Source organism: Schistocerca serialis, chromosome 3, assembly GCF_023864345.2.
Source record: "Schistocerca serialis cubense isolate TAMUIC-IGC-003099 chromosome 3, iqSchSeri2.2, whole genome shotgun sequence".
Classification (NCBI taxonomy): domain Eukaryota; kingdom Metazoa; phylum Arthropoda; class Insecta; order Orthoptera; family Acrididae; genus Schistocerca; species Schistocerca serialis.
Window position 1 is genome coordinate 953,663,166 of NC_064640.1, and position 25,038 is coordinate 953,688,203.

Below are 25,038 nucleotides of genomic sequence, written 5' to 3' on the forward strand. Positions count from 1 at the left end.
TATTTGTGTCTCCGTATAGTCATTCTTGTGAAAGTTTTCACGCTAATGCTGTAATTCTGCAAGTGGACTTTCCCTGTCATATATGTTTCTCACTCTGTGTACATCAGTGGTGAGTACAGATTTGGATTGCACTGGATAGTGGCAGCTATTGGCATTTATGTACAGGTCCATGTGCTTCTTCTTCCTGTAGACTGAGGCATCCATTTGCTTCCACCTCCATGGTGAACCTGACATTTTCATGTATGCAGTTAAGATGACACAGGAATTCTTGCAGGATTTCTTCACCATGTGGCCAAACGACAAATGTCTTGCACATTTCTATAGAATGCAATTGGTTTCAGGTGTGCTGGTTCGAAAGCTGTTCCCTCTAAGCATTCTACATATAGGTTAGCGACACCTGCACTTTGAGAAACTCATTGAAACATTGTGAGGAGATCACACCATGATTAGGCTGATAACCTGAGAAGATATTGTCAGCTGAATAAATTGAACACACACTACTACACTAAAATTAACCCATTATCATTTCTAGGGTCATCTGACTAAACACTTAATTTCATGATCATACACTAGTCACAGTTTCCACATCTGCTTCTTCTGTGGATGATTTCTAGCAGTTAAATTATTTTAAATCATGTCAACATTACAAAATAAAATTGTGGCACAGTTAAAAATTTAACCCAAATCAAATTTATCTTACTTAGATCCAAAACTCACCTGAAAGGCGCTGAGTCCCCACACTGCCACAACATTTCAAGCAGCTGACGACACTCTCCCTGCCAATCTTTTTGTTTACTGCTTCTTAACATAGCCAAATTTCTTTTTAATGTTAAGCGATTTGACCTTCTGCGGCCATTACTTGGACCTGGTTCATTAAGATCCACCTCATATTCAGAATCTGATGATTGATATGCATCCAGCAGTTGATGATAAAGTGCTGGTACATTGATGAAGTTTCGATCTCTGGTAAAAAATCAAGACATTTAAAATCAATGGAAGTGCATTGCTTCACTTATATGAATGCATAATACACCAAATCTTTTTAAATAATTTCTGTTGTTAGATCCTATAATGAATATAGGTGTTATGTACTAAACACACTAGTGAATTTTGTTTCCTTTAAATTTTAGCTCCTATACTCTTGAAGTTTGTTATTTTTAAGTTTCAGAGAACTTACTCTAGACCTGTTACTTTATGGACACAAATTGTGATGATACTGTTGTTCAAATGCCACTAATCTCAAAAATCTAAATCATACAAATTGAAAAGAAATAACAATATTGAACATCCTTATGCTTGGCAAACTTAATTTTATTTTTGGCCATTTAAGTACTGTAATTTTGACACTAGGTATGAAACACTGCACCACAGTAACTATTATTTTTGTTATCCAGTGCTGCAACAGATATTTGAAAATGATCTGTCACCATTTTTGTGTTATGTAATAATCAATATTAGGCTTCTGAAACATACTAAAACTCCAACACTGTGCTAAATGCTATCACATTACAATAAAAGATAGAAAATTCAAGATATGTCAGTATAAATGCTTCAATGCCATTTATTTCATTCATAAATAATGGCATCATCATGACTTTGACTGATAATTAAACAGAAATAAAATAATCTTCTGAGTCAGTTACTTGGTTAAGGTATCATTATGTGTTTGCATCATCCACAACACCACCTCCAAGAGGTACAAGTGCGGAGAACAGACACCTTTTCACAGGAGTGTGTTTCAAGAGAAATTGTTTACGCTTTATCTTCTGTTGGCGATGAAAAAATATTTTTTCCTCAGGAACAGCACTGCTTAAGTTAAAAACAGAGTTAACATAAGAATGATGTGTTCTTAACATGTAAAATGGTACCAAAGAAATGCTGCATACTGCTATTTGTTGTGTGTGCTCTTTAAACAGCAGTTTGTAGCATCTATTTTGTTCCACTTTACCTGTAACTACATATTGTTCTTCTTTTGTTTCTCCCTAGTTTGGGGTATGTTAACTAAATCAGTTTTTGATGTTCTGTGCCTTTCTATATGCCCAGTATTGTTTCACTCTTTCTAATCTTGCTTTCCTTTCTTCTTCAGAGATTTGAATTGTTCGTTTCATTTTGACTTGAAACCTCTCATCTTAAGTTATTTTTTGCAGTTTTATCCATTTATTTATTTTTACATCAACAGATATATAAGGTTTCAACAAATTCTAGCTTCTTTTGGATGAATCAACATTGGAGAAACGAGTGGCGTACTAGTCTGAGATAACATCTATGCTAAAATCAGTGTCTCAAATTGATGGCATGACAACTTGAAATGTCTAGTGTCAGTAAGGTTTATCTTTCTCCCTTCCCGAATAAGTTCTGAGTGTTGTTTCTGAACTGGAAGACAAAAATGTTTTCCCCAATATGATCTGATTGGGGAAACATAGGTTATCCTCATGAATCAAACATAAGCCAAATAGCAAAAAATGGAGGGAAAGATTAGTGTTTCAGATCCCATCAACTATTAAATATTAGAGGCAGAGCATAAGATCAGGTCAAGAAGGGTAGGGAAAGAAATCAGCAACATCCTTTTCAAAAGTAGCATCCTGGCATTTCCTTTGAGCGATAAAGGAAAATCAGGAATATCTAAATCTGACACTGGAGATATGTGCATAATTATATCCATATTTCTGGAACTGTTCCATTTTTACCTCTTACAGACTAATTTTCACTTTTTCACTGAATGTTTTGCCACTAGCCAACTCAATTTTTCTATATCAAGCCTTTGCTCAATTGAGTCTATTAACAATTTCATATCACTATTGCACTGTGTAACTAGAATGTGGCAAAAATTCAGTTAAACAGCATTAATCATCCATCATATTCGCTCTTCAATATATTATTTCCCACTGTTTAGAGAACTTAATGGCTAATTTATAACATACTTCGAAGGACAATTCACATTAACATTTTTCATCAAAAAGTAAAATAGAGTGGCAAGAACATCCATAACACAATGTGGAATTGACTGTAGGACTGGCCACCAATCTGTGTAGCTGTTGTGCAGTGAGGTTCGCTCAGTCCATGGGCATAGCACAATGTCCAGCCAAAGGGTTGAGTTGAATGCAACATGATGCACAAGAGAAGAATTAACACAGGAAAAAGGACACTTAGCTGCCAGTTCAGGGATCCCACTTTACACTATTTACACAAGATTTGACAGAAACTGATGGACGGTGAGCAATGGTTACTGATACTTTTTTCTTTAAATCAGCTAAGTAATTATGGTGTACTGTACCACAAAGATTAAACATTAGTTTTTATCTACATTGCAGACTTTTACGTGTGTTCGTGACAAATATATAATATTTTCAGTTGATGAAAGGAACTTAATACAATCTCGATTCTCTTACAATACCATTTCATCCAGTTTCACGTATCTCAATTGAACAATAAATGCAGCATATTTTGAATAAATGGTGATAACAACTGACAGACGATGAAGCTGATTAATCAAGATAGGGATTGAGAGGCTGTCCTGAATTGCCTAGACACAGACATACTGGTCTATATGTGGAGTTTGTGAATTTAATAGGATTCCATAAATAGTGTAAAAGCAGCACGGTCACTACTGGTTCCCAGAGCATACTCAAACATAAGTTTGTGGATTAAATTATGACAGATTATTTTCATACTTACTTGATAACTCTCAGACACAAATCAGTAACAATACGAGCTTTTTTAACTATCTGACTTCCTGGCTCATTAAACTTTTCAGCATTTGTAGCTATATACCTAACATCAAACTGTGCCGATGTAACGCGACGATAAAACCGATTTTCAAATCTTCCCTGGAAAAAGAAAGATACATAGTAATAAAAATCATTTCCTGTTCTAACTCATACATGCGAAGCTATTAACTGCTTACCTTGATCGTTGATAAGTCAATTGGATATTCCACAACGTATGCATATGAGGGATATTGGTTGAGATCCACTGGGGCAATGAAGGGTTCTGCAATAGAGAGACTCATTACTTGATCTAGACCAGCAAGGATACGTCTACATGCAGCATCCCTGTCACCCATAGGCCATTCTTCAGGCTGAGGCTGATAAAGTGTTGCTTGAATTTCCTGTGGTAATACAGGTACAGCTCCACCAGTGATTCGTGGGAGACCTATAAGAGAGAGATACAGCAAATGAATGATGCTATGACTATAGAGATTTTATTAAAAAGTTTGGAACAAAGCAACACAAATTACATAAAATTATCTGGTAGTGAGGCTCACTAAACGAGTTGCGTCAAAGCAATACACAAGTCAAAAATCCAGAAAACAACAAGGTACAATTTTCAACTTTTAAATTTAAATAAGAATGCGAACAAAAATTATGTTAATGCTGAGACAGTTTGCTTACGATCTTCATTAATTGGCTCCAGATCCCAAGGGCTCATGTGTTCATATTCTCCATTGTCCCATCTTACTTTGTAGCACATAAAATGTGAATCAGGAAATTCTTGTTCCAGTGGACTCTGTGATTCTATGACACCCATCCACCAACTGTCATCAATCATGCAACGGAAACGATCACCTAATAAACCAAAACCCAATGAAAAAAGGGGGAAAATGAAATTACTAGTAATTATTAAAGCATACCAGACACACCGCTACTTACGAACTTAAAATAACAAATAATTTCAGTGTAATGCAACAAACATATTTTTCTACATTTTCAAAATGGGAGGAAATACAATAACTTTACCCTTACTTTCATATAAGTGAAATCTAATCTCTAAAATACTCAGAGCTAATTTGATCAGGCAACATCATGTAGTGTGGAAATCACAGTTGAACTTTCGTTTTGTACCTTCACAATAACAATATCTTGGAATTATTTTATTGCAATGATTTATTCTGTTTTTAAGTATATGGTAAACCAACAGGAATGCCATCACAAATTACATGGGGAATTTACAGGCAGTAGTTGAGTGATATAAATTTGTTGAGAGGTAGAGTATCACTCACGGAAGGCGATGACATAGGGGATCCAGCAACTGCATTTTCAAGGGGCAGGAAATTAAGAGTGGTTTATGAAAAATATGTAGTGAGATAGAAAATACAGGGTTTACAGTCACCAAAAATTCCAGGAACTATGAGCAAACATCTTTGTGCAAAGAAAATCTGTTGTCTGTGAATGCATCCAACACATCAGTGACAGACACGAGGAAGTAAAGGTTGAGTGATGTAGAGAAATTGAGCATGTTTTGATGAAGCATTCGCTCTTTATAAGAAAGAATTATAGGTGAAAGATATGGATATCTCAATATGACCCTGAAATGAAACATCAGGCAGTTGTTTGGGCTACCTAAGTACCAAATCCCTTCTGAACTTTTAGTATCCCAGGAGGTCAGATAATAGCAACAGCCTTCACATTATTCTCTGCTTAATGTCAAAGGACTGCTCCAGCAACTTTGGTATGCCATGATTTGTCTGCTCTAAGATTGTAGTACTCCAGATGAAAAAGGTAACAATTGAACTCCAGGCCTTGTTGCAAAAACATGTCACTGCCTCTCCCCATACCTTCATGATGACACTGGTGTTCAATTAGACCTCAGTAAGGAAGGAAAGGTTGAATTTTCCAAGCTCAACAATAGTAAGGATGGAAAATAATTCATTTGGGGAAAGAAGAGGGAATGAATTGCCCATGGCTTTCTCAGAGGAATCAATCTAGCATCAAGTTTACATAATTTGGGGGGAAGCATTACTGATGGTAAATCCTAACTAGAAGAGTCCCATAGGGATGTGAACATCACTAACTCAAGACCCACCACCCTCCCCCTTCAAATTGTGGACCTCACCACAGTAGAGTGGCTTGCATGTCTCAATGGTACATAAGCCATACAGTACGTGCAGAGAGGCTAGACTAACATATTGTTCCTGAGGGAGAGTAGCAGCCTCTTCAGTTGCTGCATGGGGAATGGTCTAGATGACTGACTGATCTGACCTTGTAAGATGCTGGCCTTGCAAATGGTTGAAAGATATAGGTACCATATTTTGTGATGAAATGAAGCTTTACTGCATGGTTTAATGACCGTGGCATCTCTTAGGTAAAATATTCCATAGATAAAGTAGTCCCCCATCTGGCTATCCAAGTAGAAGGATGGAAGGAAGAAAAGAAGATTAGAGCTGAACATCCTATTGACAAAGAGGTCATTAGAGAAAGAGCACAAGCTCAGATTATGAAATGATGAGGAAGGAAATCGAATGCACTCTTTTCAAAGGGATTGTCCTGCAAGACATTACCTTGGCTGCAGATTTCTGGACCTGTGCTATGTTGTGGATAATTGTAGGACTCCCCTTCATAGATTATGAGAGCAATACACATAGGAACCAGCTACTCAGGCAGCAGAGTACTTGGGAAGTGAACACGAGTGTCATTTATGCTACGTGATTGTTTGAATTGCTCTGATGAACACTCAGCAGTTGACACACAGAGAGTGAAATCAGATCATGTACAAAGTAAAGACACTTCCACTGACAAATTTTTAAGAGAATATTGCTGAAGCATTTGTAACAAAGTTCAAAAATTCACGTTTCTCCAGGAAACTTGTCTGCACTCAAATTATACTCGGAACCAAGAGCTGGATGCAAACCAATGCAGGAAGCTCCGAAATATTTAACGAAGCATGCAATGTATATCAAAGAGGCAGATTAGATGCCATTGGTAGTGTTCATTGCAGCTGACAAAAATACTGTATGTATCAAGGTCAAAATTTAGTCTGACTGCAAAGTCACCTGAATGCGAGTAACCAACCTAGGTAAACTCAAGTTGACCGTTGGATGTTATTAGCGGCCACCTGATTCCACAGTAACAGTTGTCAAATATTTCCAAGGAAGTCTAGATTCAGTATGGCAGAAGTATCCCAATCATGAAATACGAGTTGGAGGTGACTTTAACCTACAGAATATAGACTAGGATACCTATGGATTCATTGCAGGTGGTATGGACAAATAATCTTGTGAAGTACTACAAACAGGCCTGACCTTATCAACAGTGTTGGTATAGAGACAAGGATTAGTGATTAAGAGGATATAATAGTGATGATGGCTACTAGAGTTCACAAATCCACTAAGAAGGCTAGGAGAGAATTTATGCCAGAGAAAGCAGGTAAGCAGTTGTCAGCATTCTACCGAAGACAATGAATGGACATCATTTAGTCCCAATAGAATCAACCTGGTGGAATTATGGGCTAAGGTTACACTGTTTGTAAATCACACTCCAGAGAAGTACACTATCTAATCAGAAGTATCTGGACACTCCTATGCAATGCAGAAGTGGCCACTCGATGTCATGAGAGACCAGTATCAAAGGAGATGGGGAGAACTGTGTTGTCAGTAGAGAAGCATTAACAGCAGAATGAGTCGGTCAGGAGCACTCGGTAACTGCAATAATGGACTAGTCATTGGATGTCACCTGAGCAACAAATCCACCATGGACATTCCAACCCTTCTAGAGGTGCCCAGTTTGACTGTTGGTAGCATGACTGTGAAGGAGAAACTTGATGGAACAACCATAGATAAACTCAGACCAGGTAGATGTCATGTAATGATGTACAGACTTTATAAAGGATTGCTGAGGATGGTTGTAAATAATCACAGGAAATCAATCGAAGAACTCACTAGTGAGTAACAAAATGGTACCAGCAGTCTGTCTAACACAATGACTGTGCATAAGGAGTTAAAAACAATGAGGTACGATGGTCAACAGTTTCTCATAAGCCATAAATTTCTGTAGTCAGTGCTATGTAACACTTGTGGTGGTGTAGAATGTAACGCCATTTGACAGTGGATGAATGGAAATTAGTGATTTAAAGTGATGAATCACAATGTATACAGTGACAGTCTGATGGAAGAGTTTGTGTCTGTCAGATGCATGGAGAATATTACTTACCATCATGTGTAGCATCAACTGTGACATACGGAGTAGGTGCTGGTGTTACAGTATTGGGTGTTCATCAAGGTTAGGGTGTGGTCCCCTTACTGCACTTAAGGAAACGTTAAATGCAGAAGGATACGAGCTCATTTTACAGCACAGTGTACTGGGCACAACAGAGGAACAGTTTGAAGAATGTTGATTGATTGTATCAGCACCACACACATTCTGTCATAGAGGAGCATCTGTGAGGCAATGCTTTGTGGAGAACAACATTCCTGAAATGGTGTGACCTGCACAGAGTCTTTTCCTGAACCTAATGGAAATTAGAAAATATTTTGGATGAGTTAGAACATTTACTTCACTCCAGACCCAGGAAAGTGGCAGAGTGAAGATGGATTGCAGAGGGAGATTAAGACTTGACTACAATAAGCAGTTTCAATTATATGTAGTCTGCAGCAATTGTGCAGACATGAAGAGGCATGCACTAGTGTGGAGAGCTGCATCACAAACCAAACATGAAACTAGAAAAAAACAACAACAACAATGCAAGACCCAAGTTCACTGTCTTATACGCTGCCCCACCTTAATCAGTCAGTCAGGTCTCAGGAACCAAAATTGTCAGTCATCTGCTTGATACCCCATATCAGGTTGTGTAGAGTTAACAGAGATTTCTGCCATCTCCTTTATCTGGAAAGTTAAGCCATGGTACCTTCTCTATAATGCACACAATGAGTTGTTGAGACTCACAAGTACAGTTTGTTCAGAGCTCATGATAATAAAACACTCGTGTAGCTGATCAGTTTCAGTTTGGGAATGCAGTGTTCACAAGAGTCTGAACTTCTGTGAGTTGAGGCCAAGCTCCTGGATATGTCTATGTTTTGCAGCATCAGAAAGGCAGATGTAATCAGTACTACTGACATAGTGATCAGTGGTGTCCTGAAACCATAACACACGAGAGCTGGGAAAAGAGCAACAATGACAGACTTGGAGGTGAAACCTGAGTAGTAAGTACCTAAAATGTAAGGCTCATACAGAATTGCTAACATCAACTGCAAAACAGATTACATTCATAAAACATTTCTTAACAACAGCACTTAACCTAAGGGAAAAAAAATCCCTTTAATTCTGGCCCAGCTCAACAACCTTTAACTCTTCCTACTAAAAGAATTTCTTTTTATCTTTAAAGTCCTTGAAATAGTGATGGAATTAAAGATTACAACTAATAGTACTTAAGATAGTCCTATGATAACACTGCTATGAGAACTCTTAATTGTTTCATATTTGGAGTAGGCTCTGTGCTAGCCATGTAAATATTCACGATATTCAGCCCTCTGCCACTCAAGAAACTTGCTAAAGGTGATCTCAAGGGCTTGTGCATGGAATCTAAATTTCACTTTACCCTATCTTTCTTTCTTAGCTTGTTATAGTCATTAGTGTCATATACTGGAGAATAAGGATGGAAGAATCTGTTTACATGTCCTACTGACAATAAAGTCAGAGAGAGAGAGAGAGAGAGAGAGAGAGAGAGAGAGAGAGAGACTGTATGTTGTATGTGAACTGAGGGGACCTAAAAACAACGGAGAGGCTCCATCCATGCTGTAGCCACAGTGGTCCACAACCCCACAATGACTACCGCAGTCCACTGCACCCCTCTGCCGCCCCACACCAAACTCAGGGTTATTGTGCGGTTCGGCCTCCTAGTTGCTAGTGCAACCTATTCTTGAGCACTGCTCAAGTATTTGGGATGCACAACAGGTTCGATTAAAGGGAAACATGCAGGCAATTTACAGGCAGGCTTGTAAATTTGTTACTGGCAGGTTCAAACAACACACAAGTATTACTGAGATGCTTCAAGAACTGAAATGGGAATCCCAAAGGGAAGGCGACATTCTTTTCAAGGAACACTACTGAGAAAATTTAGAGAAACGGCATTTAAAACTGACCAAAGAATGATTCTACTGTCCCCAACATACATTTTGTCTAAGGATTATGAAAATAAGGTAAGAGAAATCACGGCTCATGTGGAGGCATACAGAAAGTCCTTTTTCCCTCACTCTATTTGTGAGTGGAACAGGAAAGGAAAGTAAAGAAAAGAAAAGGATATGACTAGTAGTCGTACAGGTTACCCTCCACCATGCATACTACAGTGGCTTGCAAATTATACTTGTAGATGTAGATGAATTAATACAAATCAAGGTCAGGAGGGTGGTAAGAACCAATGACATGTTGTAAAACCAGTTCCCACCTGCGGAGTTCTGAGAAACTGGTGTCTGGCAGAAGACTCCAGATAGCATTTATGGTGAAACAGGCACCAAGATCATGACTTGTCATGTCGTAGATCATGCCAATGTAAAAGGCCAAACAGTGTTTGCATAACAGCTGGTACACGACATTTGTCATTTTACAGCTGGGTCTCCCTTTGATAGTTTACATTTTGCCATTTATGGGACTGGTATAGGTGATGGTAGGAGGGTGCACAGGGCAAGTCTTACAGCAGGGCCAGTAATAGTGGTAGGAGCCATGGGGTAGGGAAATGGGTGCAGAAGCAGCACAGGGTCTAACAAGGACATTGTGGAGATTGGGAGGGGGGGGGGGGGGGTTTGGAAAGCTACTCTAGGTGTGGTGAGCAAAGTTTTGGGCAGAATGAACCTAATGTCAGGGCACGATTTTAGGAAGTTATGGCCTCATAGAAGTAGCTGATTAACACATACAAGACCAGGGTAATATTGAGTGACAAGAGGTGTGCTCCAAAGCTGTTTTTTGGAGAGATCAGCAGTACCAGAATTAGGTGTGACGGCCTGCGAAATATGCTTTTGAACTAGGCAGGTGTGGTAATTATGTCCAGTGAAGGCTGAGGTGACAATGGTGGTGTACTGCTGTAAAGAGTCTGCTTCAGAACAAATACATCTACCTCAAATACCAATGCTCTATGGGAGGGAGCATTTGACATGGAATGGACAGCAACATTCAAAATGTAAGTACTCTTTATTGTTAGTAGGTTTAATGTGAACAGAAATGTGTAGCTGACCCTTGGTGGGATGAGGTCAAAATCAAGAATGTTGCAGGGGACTCAGAATAGGATCATGTGAATTTTAATTGGGAGAACGTATTTAAAGATCTCAAAAATTTTAAAAGGTGTGCCTTACAATGAATCCATATGGCAAAGATGTCATCAATGTATCTAAACCAAACCAGGGGCTGAAGGCTTATGAGTCCCAGGAAAGCCCCCTCCAAGTAACCCCTGGAAAGGTTGGGAAAGGAAGGAGGTATCATGATTCCCACGGCAGTGTCCCTGATCTGTTTGTACGTCTGATCCTCAAAGGTAAAGTAGTTCCTAGCAAGTATACAGGGTGTACCGGTATGAAATGAGTGTTTTTTTTGTGAAAATGAAACAGTAATTTTGAATTGAAAAGTAAAAGAATTTATTCAAAGTACTGACCATTGCTTTCTACACATTTTGACCACCTTTCTGGCAATTTGTGGACACCACGCCAATAGAAATGTTCGTCTTTTGAAGCAAACCAATCAGACACCCAATTTTCAACTTCTTCGTAGGAATCAAAGTCTTCCTCAGCCAATGGGTGTCCCATTGATGAAAACAAATGGTAGTCGGAAGGGGCCAAGTCTGGTGAATACGGCGGGTGGGGTAGCAGCTCCCAGCTAAGTGTTTTGATTGTATCCTGAACCAGTTTTGCTTTGTGTGCAGGTGCATTGTCATGTAAAAAAAATTACTTTGCCATGTCTTCTGGCCCATTTTGGTCTTTTTTTGATCAATGCATAGTTCAAATTGATCATTTGTAGTCTGTAGCGATTAGTATTCACAGTTTCACCAGGTTTTAGAAGCTCATGATCCCACCAAACACAGAGCATTGTCTTCTTGCCGAATCGATCTAGTTTTGCAGTCAATGTTGATGGTTGTCCCAGATTAACCCATGATTTTTCCCATTTATGATTCGATGCAAAATTGATTTTCTTTCATGTCTTTTAAGCAAAATTTGACAAATGGTTTTTCGGTTTTCCATCTGTCTTTCATTCAATTCATGTGACACCCATTTTCCACTCTTTTGGATCTTTCCCATAGCTTTCACATGGTCAGAAATTGTTTGTTGTGCAACATTTAGCATTGCTGCCATTTGCTTCTGACTCAAAGTATCACCTTCATCCAATATTGCTTGCAATTCAGCGTCTTCGAACTTTTTTGGTGGTCTTCCACGTTCTTCATTTCTTACATCAAAATCATTATTACTGAACCGTTGAAACCATCTTTTGCATGTTGCTTCCAATAGAGCATGATCACCATATGCCTTGACAAGCATTTGATGTTACTCTGCAGCACTTTTATTCAAATGAAAACAAAAAATTAATGCTTTCTGCAAATCATCACTTTCTGGTACAAAATTCGTTCACAACAAACGTTCCCTATAGACACTTTGTATCTTAACACTCATTTCATACCGGTACACGTGGTAAATATGATCAAGATGAGCAGGAACAACATCAGAGGTTTGGAATCAGGTGAATGCTGACTGAGAAAATGTTTACAGGCAGACTGTCCATGCAGCGTATGGTCGATGTTGGTATAGTAGCAGGTGTCGATCAACTAAGGTACATATACATTTGGTGGGTGCTTTGAAGCCACCAACTATGGACAGCAAGAGCTACTGTGATGTGGGTCATAGGAAGAAAGTGGAGGGTGGGGATGTGTGGTTTGGGTGGGGTAAGAAGTTCTATGGATTGACGCATTTGTCCTTGTGAGTGTCCTGAGGTTTTAAGGAGGGACTGTATGCCAGTTTGTATCATAGGGATGGGATCTTGATGGCAGATGCTGTATGTAGAGATGTCAGACAGCTGGCATAGACCCTCACTTACATACTCCCATCAGTCAAGTATCACAGTGATAGATCCCTTGTCTACTGGGGAGATAATGATGGAGTCATGGGATGGAGAGCCTGGAGATCTGAAGAGGACAGGTTAGGGTCATGTTGCTGGGACATGAGGAAGGGCTGCAAAGAAACATTGGATGTTAGGAATTTTTGGCAGGTTTGTAAGGGATGATTAACATATTTTCCATCTTTAAGCTTTCAGATTTTTAAATCTCGTCCAGTGCAGACCCCAACAGTCAGTCTTTTCTTGTCACCCCATCTGGTAAGTCTCCCCTGACCCGGGAATCTGGGTGACTTTTCTGAACTCTCCCCTTCTCCTAAAACCCACCAGTCCTTTTCTTCAGCGTTCTTCGTTCACCTTGAACTCTTCTGCCAGGAGGAGGAGTAACTGACTCCAAGAGATTGCCAATTTTGATACCTTTCTATGCGTTTCTCCTGCCACTGCTTGGTGAATAGATTTTTTTATTTATCCAATTACACTATATTTTTAAAAATTGATTATTTTCATTGAAATATTAGTTTGTTGGCCATCATTCCTTCTGATGTCACCCCTTACCAGTCTTTGTTGTCAACTATCTTCTTCAAACTGTCATCTGTTTTTCACATTATGTACTAGTTTGCTCATTTATTTATCTGTGCCATCTATGTTAAGCAACACCATGCCTGTACATCTTTTCCAGTACTGATTTCCAGACACTTAGACAATTCCATTGTTATTTACAACTTTGTATGTAACACTTTGTTTACAGCTTACTACACGCAGGACACTCTCCTGATTGTCTTTCACCACTTTATTTGCACATTGACAGCAACTTTCTTTCCCACCCTCCACTTCCTGTGCTTCTATATGATTCTTTCATGTTTTTGTGTGTTCCTTTTTTGCCAAACTGCACTGACTGACTTTTACTGCCATCTCTACTATTACTTTATTTGCCAAACACAGTAGATTATCTTTCGTCCAATAACTTCCTTGTTCTGTTTCCCAGTTTTTAAAATTTTGTCTCTTTTCATGACTTTAGAAAAGGAAAAAATTGGGATTGGTAATATTTTCATAACATATAATCCACTTTTATGGCAAGAATTCTCATCCACTCATTATCCCGTGTTAACAACCATTGTCTGTTCTCATGATTTTCGTATGAGTTTTTCTGATCTATTTCCTTGTTTTTCTCCTTTTTTTTCTACCTCCTACCCTCCTCTGCTTCTTTTCTGCCATTCCCAATTAACTCTCGAAACCCTACTCTATTGTACAATAAATCGCATGATGTACTATACTCAACCCTTTCGAGAATGAGCTTTAGCTCTATCAAAACTAGGGTTCCACATTCTGTTTATTGAAACATGTTCGTTCCTGAGAGTTACCCCCAAAGGCGTAATGCTGAAAGTCCCTGTTTCTGCTCTTCACCAGCCCATTTTACAGTTACAAATGCAAAAGTGTCTTGCACTTACCAGGTTAATCAGTGAGCTATAGGCTTCATCTGCCAATTTACATTCCACCAGACTTCTTTCCTTGAACAAAATCATGCAATTATTTTCTCCTAATGTTTCCTTGGATGGTATCATCCACCAAGCCATTTCAAACTGCGACAAGAGACCAGACTTTATTTCAAAAAACTATATCATCTACTCCTAAACTACTTCAACAGTGGCATTTCCCTTCCTGTCTCTCTCTAGCTCCCTCAACCACCACACCATCAACCACCACTCCTCTCCAACAAACTAAGCTTGGCAAAGCTTCTTAACATCAACTAGCCTTCACCACTACCTCCCAGAGCAATGATTTCTGTTGTGACTGGTTCTTGTAAGCACAAGTTCAGTGTCCTCAAACTCTCATCTAATGCAAACTCCCCTCCTGAATTATTTGTATTATCCAAGAGTCTGCTTTGATGAAGAATCATCCCTTACAAGCTTTCCAAGAATCCCTAACATCCAGCACTGATTCACAACCCTTCCTCAGGTCTCCACAACATGAGCCTAACCTGCCCTCTGCAGAACTACAGGCTCTTCATCCCCAAAAAACTAATGAGCTAATGACTCCATCATTATCCTTCCCATAGACAAGGGAACTACTAATTGACCGACAGGAGTATGTAAGCAAGGGTCTACGCTAACTGTCTCTCGTACAGCATCTGCCATCAAGATCCCATCCCTGTCATACAAACTGACCTACAGTTCCTCCTTAAAACCTCAAGCCCCCTCACAAAGGCTAACACTTCAATCCACAGAAATTCTTACCCCACCCAAATCACACATCCCCACTCTCTACCTTCTTTTCAAGGTCCTGTAATCCAATCACCCTTGTCATCCCATAGTTGCTGGCTTCAGAGCACCCACCAAATATATATCTGCCTTAGTTGATCAACACCTTCAACCTATAGTACAAACACTTTCCTCCTATATTAAAGACACATACCATCATTTGAAGTCTGTACCCATTCCCACTCCCACCACACACCTTGCTTATCACCACTGATGCTACCTCCATCTATACTAACATCCACCATATGCATGGTGCATCTGTCTCTGAACATTTCCTCAATCAGCATTCAGCTGATTCCAAAAGTATGATGTCCTTCCTGCTCATCTTAATCAACTTTATACTTGTATTGTATTGTATTGTATGGAACTGGGAACCTAAAAATGATGGAGAGGCTTCGTCCCCGTCGTAGCCCTCAGTGGTTCACAACCCCACAACAGACTACAGCAATCCACTCACCCCACTGCCGTCCCACACCAAACCCAGGGTTACTGTGTGGTTCTCTTCTTTGAAGAGAATACACCCAGAGGACCTCTCAAGTATACAGTAACATCTGAATGTTATCAAGACCTCCTTGTACAGCATGTGATTCCTCCTTTGAAATGGTGCAATTGTGTGGATACCACTGTTTCCATCAAGATGGGGCAACACCTCATGTCACTCAACCAGTGAAAGATCTGCTTAATGCAACCTTCCACAAACATGTTACATCCAGATGTGTGACCTGCAAGATCACCTGACCTGAATCCATGTGACTTTTGACTCTGAGGATACCTAAAAGGACATGTTTATCAAGGACACCTTCAGTCTCTGCCTGATCTGAAGACCATTATAAAAGAACACATTGCTCAGATTCCACTAGAATCGCTGTGAGGAACTGTTGATTATGTCATTTTATGAATGTAGCATCTTGTCGATTTCTCTGGCGCTCACATCAAACAAACTGTGTAAGCAGTGAATAATAATAATAAAATCAACATTATGCATTTTTCACTTGTTTGACCTTTTCTGCTCACAGCCCATTTCTAAGTCCATTACATATGGAAACATTTAGAAATGTCCTCTTCTTGCATTCACAGCACCAGATTTGCATCTGGTTGCCAAAATTTGAACTAATTTTTTCCCAGCGTAAATCAGTTTTGCATTAACACATTAGAAAATCTAACAAGATTTGCTGCCATACTATAATTACAGCCACACTGAACCTCTTTGAGAAACTGCATTTTAGTTATAATCACTCTGTATCATACATTGTTCAGCATTTCCTTGAAAAACACCAGAAATTTACATTCATTCAGGGTTTTGGCTCCTCATATCGTGATTCCAGATTTGATACATTATCCCACTTCCTGACACATGTTGGTAGTTGCTAGGCTCCTGGTTGATGCTACACTTTCAAATGATCATCACTTATGGCACAGAAGAATCTGCTCTCATCACTAAACACAACTATGAGCCAGGAATCTACCAAGCTCTGTCTTTTGATGCACTGTTAGGGAATGTGATGAAGTGTGAGAGCAAATCTGGTGAGCAGCACTCTTGATCATAGTTCAGCAAATAGTTACTGCTGACCTAGCAGACATGCTAGGTGCTACACTGAACCCAATTCCTGCTGTGGTCACTGTGAGATCAGGAATCACTTCTCATCTGATATAGTGATCAAGGCATGAATGCGTTTAATGATGATTCATGTTGCCTTCAAGACAGCAATCGACTGTGCTGTCTTTTGATAATCACCATTGATGACAATAAAAGGCTGTTGTCTTATGTTAAATGTGTTAGGCATTTCTTCGAAAGAACTATCTATCCTACCACAAGTCCACAATACGGTTTTACTGAAATTCAGTTAATTGCGCAAATTACTCCAATGTTTACTATCTCATAAAAATGTTCAAAACAAGACTACTTGTTTAACAACCCACATATAACTATTGCATAATGTATAATGTATAATTTTCCACACTTATATGTGGTTTCTACTATAGCCACAGAACAATAATTTGAGCAAGTTGGAATCCACTGGATGCCTGTGTGCACAGCAATCATTGAATATTGAAATTGATGGGAGGACAAAAGTCAGTCGCAAAATCTGTAATTTATTACAGATCTAGACTTTGACTATAACATAGTCATCATTAGAGCATTACCAAAGATCATGACATATGACAAGTTGGGACCTATATGTCTCTTTGGTAATGCACCAATGCTAACAACGTACCTGTCAAAATCTAGGTCTGTAGTAAACCACAGATTTTGCAACTGACTGCTGTCCTTCCTTCAATTTGAATAATTTAAATCATCATCTTTGCTGCTCTCTTTTAGGAACCCAGACAAATATGATTTTTCCTATGTCACATCTTTAGAGATTTTCATTTTCTATTAGTACATATATTAAATGTATTCAGCATAAAAAAATCTACATTCAAATAAATAAAACGAATAGAAGCAGAAGTCTATGATCAGCAGTCATAATTAAATGCATATCATAAAATGTACTTACCAACTCTCCAATTACGTGCAACTGCCGTATCATATGTCTGCTTGAGAACTAAAAAATCTAGAACATCTGGCATATCGTGATATTTTATAGTGAAGTTTTCTCCAGTTAGGCGCCCATCAGGATTCATCAGGCCAAGTTTTAAACAGCACAGCCGAGGTGGTCGGATTTCATATTTAATACCGATTACTTTCACTAGCTCGTGTGCCTGGTAGGGATAGAAACACAAAATCCTTAGTTATCATTTATCTCGCAAGGTGGTAGAATGTGTTGAATGAAATGCTCCACTTTCTCTCACTAACAGTAGCTAATCCAAGTTGCAAGGCTAGGATTAAGCTGGGCTAAAGAGTCCTGAATCTTCTATCCTAATCCTGATTACTGCTACCTGCAACCAACTTTACACACCAGCAAAATGGCGCAGAGTAAAACAATTAATGTCAAATATTTATCCTTGATAGTGGTCACATTTCCAATTCCACACTGAAAATTAGGCCACCACCCCAGTCAAAATCTCCATCATAAACAAATTTTGGGAGGTCAGAATAGCTACAAAGATATTGTGAACAGTAATGGTTCATGCAGAGATGTGTGCGCGTACTTCCAGAAGGTTCTGCCATGGTTCCCAGCCTATTAAATGCTAGCCGAGCTACTTTCTGTCTCAGTTTTCTATATGTACTGCTACAGCTTTATGCATATGTAACTGGTTCCTGCTGAATGTTACTTAAATATTTTGTTCAAGTTGTTACTGCTACCCTGGAATAAAGTTGTGTTCAGTCAACCGGTCATGTTGCACTATTACAACACGGCTGTTGATGAGTGTCGCCCTGTTCTCTGCACAACTTTCTACTCTGTTGGTCCTCTGTTCATTCTCATGATGGCTGATGGTGATACGAGGGACACTGTATGTCAATTGGTCGAACAGCAAAAATAATTTTCTAAGGTGTTGCACCACCAATGATAGGTGCTGGACAATCAAACTCAAGTACTTCAATCACTGGCTTCTGTTTTGTCTAGTCTACATACTACTCAGTCTAAGGTGCCTGCTGTTTTGCCCTCTATGGTGTCCATGGTTTATTTGCATCCCTTTTGTACATGTGATGAATAAGTTGTGGAATGGGACACATTCAAGAAACATCTGTGACATCACTTTCAAGCTTTTGGGATTACTGATGCTATTTTATGTTGTGCCTTGCTCCTTTCATGGATATCACCAATAATGTATCAAGTCCTATGCCAACTTGCCCCTTAGCAGGATCCACCATCTTTAACATTTGGCCAAATGTGTGAACTACTTTCAAAATACTACTGTAAGCGAACTCATGTTATTGCACTCCGGGTTGAGTAGGAAGCAACCACATCCATCCTATCGAGCATGGGTTGCTGAACTCCATGGGTTAAGTTGTCATCATCATCATTTTGTGTCCAATGTGCATAAAGAGCCATATGCTGATCGGATGGTGACAGATGCTATCATTCATTTAGCTTCAGATTACAAGGTGTGAGAGCATGCCCTCCAGTGTAAAATTCCATGCCTCTCTGAGGTTTTAGCTATTGCAGAGTCGTTCGAGGTGTCACAAGCTACGGGCAACCAAATTTGAGTCATTGTGTGAGATATCAGCAATTGCAACACTCTCCTTCACACCAAGCTTCAGGTAGTTTACAGGGGGAAGACATTGTCGCGGCAGTCTAAACATGATCACAGTGTCAAGGTGGCTGGCTGCGCTCCCAGCAGCAACCATACCAACAATATAAACAGGCCAATAAACAGCATGTACACATTTCATGCTCCCGTCCTGCCTTTATTGTTTCATTAACTGTAAGCTCCCAGACTGCCCAAAATACCGGGCTACCTGACATAATTGTGTCAAAAGAGGTCTCATTCCTTCTGTCTGTAATGCAACAATTCAGCATAATGATCCTGACGCATTATGGATGTAAGCATTGTATCAGCTATTTCTGTTGTGCCAAACAAGCTTCTGAAAGATGTTATGGTTTTTCATAAAGTTCTGCACATGCAAGTGGATACAGGAGCTGTGGAAATTTTGTTAAACTCAGAAACTTCAATTGTCCTGGGCTCCCCTCCACTTCTTCCTATGTCACAAAAGTTAATAAATTACAATAAATAGAGTGTTTCTATTCTTCGTCAATTCTCTGCCCCAGTGACCTACAAGTCAGTAGTCTGGTCACTTACATTTGTTGTTGTAGATAACACACACACAGAGAGAGAATCTTTTTGAACTAGATGCCTTTCAACTGTTTGGTTTTACCATTTGAGATGAAGTCAATTTAGTGTCTGAACAAGTGCCGTATACGCACAGTCAGATGCATTATGTTCCGAGTTTTCCTCTTTGTTCTCTCCTGGATTGGGGTGTGCCAACGATTTTCATGTGCACATTATCTTGAAATCTTCTGCTCAGCCTCACTTACCTGGGCCCCATCTGGTTCCAATGGCACTTGGGGAACAAGTCAAAGATTGATTAGATTGCCTCATGGAATCCAGGTTTGTTTGGCCTATTGCACCAAGTAAATGGTTTACCTCCTTAATTATAGTAAAGACCAGTTACACTTCTGTGGTGATTTGAAAGTTTCTGTGAATGCACAATCTGTAGTTTATATATACCAGATACTGCACTCAGACAAACTCCTTGCAAAGTTACCAGGCGAACGGTATTTCTCAAAAATTGACCTGTCAGATGTCTATTCACAACTTCCTCTACATACAGTCACAACATATGTTAGTTGTCAATACCCCTTTTGGACTGTACCAATACTTGCACTTACCTTCTGGAGTCACCAACACTCCCTCTACTTTTTAACATTTTCTCGAACAACTTACAGCAGCTCTGCTGGGCTGTGCAAACTATTTGGATGACAGTGTAGTTTCCAGTGTCTTCACTGAGGAATATTTACAAAATCTCTGTACTCTTTTTTTTCTGTCTTCCAATTGGCTGGGTTGAAGTGTAATTTAGAAAACTGTCAATTTTTTGCAACCTTCTATCACTTATCTTGGTTTCGAAGTTTCTCACAAGGGTCTCAAACCCCTGCACCATCACGTTTCTGTTATTGTGTTGTTTCCATGCCCTACGTCAGTCAAAGAACTTCAGGTTTTTCTAGGCAAAGTCAGCTACTACCATAACTTTTTGGCCGCGGCAGCGACAATTGCACAATCATTACATGCATTGCTGCACAAAGGGAATCAGTTTTGCTGATCGCTGGCTTGGGAAACAGCATTTTCCACCCTTAAGACCATGTTTTGAGTCTGTGCCTTTCTTAGTGACGTACCAACCACCTGCTCCTTGGCTCCTTGTGATGGATGCTTCACAGTGCGTGTTGGGCGCAGTGCTGGCTCATAGATATCCTGATGGCTCCGAGTGGCCTATTGCTTACACCTCAAAAATGCTGACTCCCACTCAAACGAGGGACTCTCGGATAGAAATGGAAGCTTTGGCCATTGTATATGCTGTGAAGAAATTCCATATCTTTCTCTATGGCACCAAATTCCACTGGTCACCGACTACAAATAATTGGTTACCTTATTCAGTCATTCTGAGTCATTACCACATAAATCGACACTTTGCATTCAACATTGGGTTCTTTTTCTTTCACATTACAACTATAAGATTCATTTCCACCCTACAAATCAACACACAAATGCCAATGCTTTGTCCCGTCTGCTGGCTGGTCTGGACTCAGCATTTGATAAGAAAGAATTGCTTTGTTTCCACATTGATGTCGCTGCACATCAGATGGTTGATGGTTTTCCTGTAACTAGCATATGAATCATGAAGGCTGTAGCTTCAGATTCCATTTCTCGGAAGGTCATAACATTCATACTACGTGGTTGACTGGATTCACCACCTTCTTGTGCATCTGACCCCCTCCATAATTATTACATCTTTTGACATCACTTTTCTAAGGGTCATGTGGTCTCTTGGTTAATGATCCCCTCAGTGGTTCATTCGGAGATTCTCCATTTATTACATGCATATCACTGGAGCATATCACACACAAAAGTCTTGGCTAGTCGACACATGTTTTAGCCCAACTTGGACAGGGATGTTACCTGCCTGGTTGCCTCTCATTCACAGTATGCGGTGCACCAAGCAAATCCCTGTTCGTTGTCATCTCCTTGGCCGACTCCGTTGCATGCATGGGACCATATATATGCGGATTTCGCTGGCCCCTTTCCCAATGATTATTGGCTGTTGGTCACTGACATATATTCTCATTTTCCATATGTCACTCATTTGGTTTCCACATCCACAACTGCCACTGTAGCAGCCTTGTCCAAATTTTTTTCACTCAAAGGCTTGTCCACAATTGCAATGTCTGATGGTCCACAGTTCTCATCCCAAGAGTTCATGGCATTTTGCGATTCCCATGGTATATGTCACATCCTCACCCTGCCGTTCCATCAACAATTTAATGGTGATGCATAACTCCTAGTGCAAACGTTCGAAACTCTGGTGAAAAACTACGTTGGCTACTCATCGTCCAACGTTGCCTTGGATCAGTTTCTCTCCTCGTACGAGCCCAGTGAAGCTACTCCACAGATGCCAGCTGAAGACAGTGCTACACCTCCTGCGTCCTCCACCTGGATGTCAACCTGGGAAGCTGCTGTGCCTCTTCCGGCTGGGTATGGCTGGCTGAGCACGCAGTTTCAGACATTGCCCTAAATGGATTCCAGCTGTCATTGTAGGCACCTCTGTGACATCTGGACAGAGGATAGTGTCTGCTTGAGGCACTGTGACCAGTTCCACCTTCACATGGACGGCCGGGTACCCCCTGATGTCGCACAATTGCCCCCAAGCCCTTCCACAACAGGCATCACATACATGCTGCTGCCCCTTCTTCACTCTGATCAACAGCTGATACCAGTATCATCAGCACTGCAAGCACTGTCACCAGAGTTGATGCTAGAGGTCAACATGGAAACAGTCCTGGCATTGACGGTGTTGCCATATGGTTTGACACGGGAAGGTGGGTGCAGAATGTGTTGGAGCCTGAAGCACTTCAGACTGTACACTCACATTGGAGCATGTGACCTCAGCCAGAGCCCAGCAGATGAGGACAGCATGGATGTCTCAAGAATTTGTGATCTCCCTAAGGATTCAGGTTGTTAATGCTTCAATGGAATCAAGTTGCATTCAATATACTGGTTGCGTTGTACTACACCCAATTGCTACAGTTCACCCAAATCTGGAAGAAGAGTCTGTCTGACAAAAAGGCACAGTAAGAAGTAGTACTACCTACAGAGGCACCAATTTAGGAAATCTGGTAAAACCAAGGAGACTAAATGTGACAGTAAAAGAAGTAGAAAATAACATGATCAAAGTGGGGAATTTCAAAATAGTTTAAAGTAAAACTGTATCAAATAATCACAATTTTAAAAATTATTGGTTACAGCACTGCTATGGGCTTATCACCAAAAAAAAATACTAGTTTTTAAAATAGAAATTTATTTTCCGTCTGTCCTGACATAAAGAGCTACGTCATCTTCACTGAATCCCTGCCTTTCCCCTCTTCCTAAAGCCCCCAATACTCAACTCTCTCCCTCTCCTTCTCTCAACACACACACACACGCGCGCACACACACACACACACACACACACACACACACACACACACACACACACACACACACACACACACAGAGAGAGAGAGAGAGAGAGAGAGAGAGAGAGAGAGAGAGAGAGAGAGAGAATATTTTGTCACATAATTTTTTCACAGACATCTGCAACTACATCTGTGAAAATTCTGAAATTTCAACTTATATTATCGGTGAAGCCATTACAAAGAAACCATACCAAAAATCATAGACACATATTCTTCTTACATTGCAAATATAGTACTTGAAATAATAATCAGCTTAAGGATGAAACAGAATTTCATTTAGTATTACTGTATGCGTAATTATTAAATCAAAATCTTGGGTGTAAAAGTCTATCAGAGTAAAGTATAAAATAATTCTAATTTATGGCTACACTAATGAACCCACGGTGGATTTAAAACATTACTGCTAACAACATAAAGTAAAATTATGATGTAAATTGAATGTAATGTTCTCAATCCTTACTCTTATTGTTTGTTTAGCCCACGGCTCACACCTATTACCCAAATCATACAGTTTCTTGTTTCTCACGGCATTTAGATACAGTTGATGGCCTTGGCGAAAATAAACCACTTCATCACCCATCTGAGGATAATAAGGAGCTTTTCTTGGTATAATTTCTGAAAGCCATTCAGTTGGACGGAAAGCTTCAGGAACCTCTGACAAATTGTTGACAGATGGAAATACCTGTGCAAATAAAAACAGATACTTTCTGATGGTATGTGTAACACAGTCCAACAACCATTATACAACTCCAGTGCCAACATTTTATCAAAATCAAAATTTAATGTTCGCTTTAGTTCAGACAAGAAATTTAACTGTGTTAGCACATGTATTTATGCACCTACACACAACATTCTCTTGCCTTTAAAATAAATAAAAACACACGTACACGCATGTTGCTCCTGCATGTGCAAAATGAAATTCAGTGTTTTAATACTTACCTTTTTCCTCTGTCTTATAGGCCTATGATTAGTCTGAGCAGCTTGGGCTCTTCTTCTCACAGGACTTCTTTTAGGTGGCTCCAGGTTCACACCAGCATCTGCCACCCAATCGGAGTATTCAGAACTTTCTGTGTCAGAACTCGAACTCATGGAAGCCAAATCTTCCTCGCGAGCAGTCGAGTCATCATTATTGTGATCAGTTGCTGATGACAAGCTTGCAGTAACATCATTGTTTTCTGGATTCTGAGTATCAAAAATATATTGAATATTAACAATAGTCAATTGCAAAAGATTTAAATCTTTTATTGCTCAGATCAGAAGTAGAATTCTGTAAAATACACTATCTGAAAGAATGTATCTGGATACCCCTAAGTAGCCAAGATTTGACCACTAAATGTCATGAGATGCCAGTGGTAAGTATTGGGTTGTCAGCAGAGAAGCAGTATGTGTTGGTCAGGAGATATTGCCGAGTTCGAACAGAGACTGGTTACTGGATGTCACCTAAGCAGTAAATCCATCAGGGAGATTTCAATCCTTCTAAAGCTGCCCAAGTCACTGTTGGTGATGGGACTGTGAGGCGAAAATGTGGAGGAAAACCACAGCTAAACCAAGTCCGTGCAGACCTCTTGAACTGACGGACAGGATCTATCGAGTATTGCAGAGAGCAGAAGGAAGAAATAGTTGCACCTGGGGGTCTATCAGTAAAACAGCTGCCTGGAAACTGAGGAATTGCATGATCGAATCCCAGTTGGACTGTGGGCTTTTTCAGTCTGCTTTTAGCCTAGCCTTCATGTCTCAGTCATACGATGAGTCACCAGAAGTGAAATATGGTTCAGATCCACATTAAATTGTAGGTCCTGTTTCCCCAGTTGGATAACTGGGGTATGTTAGAAATACAGATCACCAAAATGGGGTCCAACTGACCACTGAGGCCAT

At 39.8% G+C, this 25,038-nt stretch overlaps 1 protein-coding gene across 1 annotated transcript in view; it reads right to left on the minus strand.

Annotated features, from left to right (window-relative positions):
* Positions 1 to 25,038, minus strand: part of LOC126471399 (PH-interacting protein) — a 285,806-nt gene that overhangs the window by 26,311 nt on the left and 234,457 nt on the right. Inside the window, exons 18-24 of the mRNA XM_050099524.1 lie at positions 24,103 to 24,345; positions 23,624 to 23,845; positions 17,551 to 17,755; positions 4,392 to 4,565; positions 3,905 to 4,152; positions 3,676 to 3,827; positions 718 to 963 (exon numbers count right to left, since the gene is read on the minus strand). Coding sequence (XP_049955481.1) covers positions 718 to 963; positions 3,676 to 3,827; positions 3,905 to 4,152; positions 4,392 to 4,565; positions 17,551 to 17,755; positions 23,624 to 23,845; positions 24,103 to 24,345 — 1,490 coding nt within the window. The remainder of the gene's footprint in view (positions 1 to 717; positions 964 to 3,675; positions 3,828 to 3,904; positions 4,153 to 4,391; positions 4,566 to 17,550; positions 17,756 to 23,623; positions 23,846 to 24,102; positions 24,346 to 25,038) is intronic.